Source organism: Seriola lalandi, unplaced genomic scaffold, assembly GCF_002814215.2.
Source record: "Seriola lalandi dorsalis isolate HSWRI2012SDOR001 ecotype SW California unplaced genomic scaffold, Sedor1 jcf7180002009786, whole genome shotgun sequence".
Lineage (NCBI taxonomy): Eukaryota > Metazoa > Chordata > Actinopteri > Carangiformes > Carangidae > Seriola > Seriola lalandi.
In genome coordinates this window covers 1-873 of record NW_019480439.1, presented here as the reverse complement: position 1 = coordinate 873, position 873 = coordinate 1, and the positions used below count along the sequence as shown (strand labels likewise).

The 873-nt window shown below is 44.9% G+C and overlaps 1 protein-coding gene across 1 annotated transcript; it reads left to right on the top strand.

Moving 5' to 3' along the window:
* Positions 1-41: 41 nt before the first annotated feature.
* On the top strand, positions 42-819 carry LOC111673101 (liprin-beta-1-like; the record flags this gene model as incomplete). Its single annotated transcript, XM_023430762.2, has 3 exons — positions 42-184; positions 427-577; positions 708-819. Coding segments are annotated over exons 1-3 (406 nt in total), but the record flags the coding sequence as incomplete, so codon positions are not given.
* Positions 820-873: the final 54 nt, after the last annotated feature.

Here is an 873-nt window from a genome sequence, read left to right as displayed (position 1 = left end):
AATACTGTGTGTGAGTGTTCAAATGTTTAGACTTGAATGTCATGTTTTTAAGGTTAAAAAGAAGCCAGTCTACCACATTTAACTTGGATGACAACCTACCGGAGGGGGAGTTCAAGAGGGGTGGAGTGCGAGCCACAGCGGGACCCAGACTGGGTTGGTCTCGTGACCTACAGCAAGGCAGCAAGTAAGTCTGTGCTTCCAGCCTGATTAATTAGACCGTGGTTTTCTTGTTTTTAATGTGGCATACATTGAAATTTAGAGATAATGCAGGATTTTTGACAACGCAATCTTTGTCAAAGATGCATGTAATATATCTTGCAATTTAAACTTGTGTTTGTTTCTTATCTTTTTGTACTGTTTCAAGGGTGTGTCTACATACCTTTTGAAAGTTTTTGCTTCTCTATTCTATTCTGTTTTATTTCTTAGTGATGTTGATGCCCCCTTTGCGCGCTGGTCAAAGGATCAGGTGTGTGACTGGCTGCAGGAGCAGGGTCTCGGTCTTTATGTGAACATGGCTCGTGTATGGATCTCCTCTGGACAGACTCTGCTACAGGCCTCACAACAGGACCTGGAGAGGGTGAGATGAAGCAGAAGAATTTAATAAGTTTACTAAAGCTGGCGGGCAGGCAAAGTCTTCTTGTTGTTGAACTGTACGGTGTAGTACCCGGGGATGTGTAGTCCTTACTTGTCGTCTTGTGGACGTTTAGGAGCTGGGCATCAAACACCCGCTGCACAGAAAGAAGCTGCAGCTGGCTCTGCAGGCCCTCGGCTCAGAGGAGGAGGATAATAAGGGAAAGCTGGACTACAACTGGGTGACGAGTGAGTACCAGCTGTCAGTTAACTAACTAACTAACTAACTGCTGGTTAGGAAAT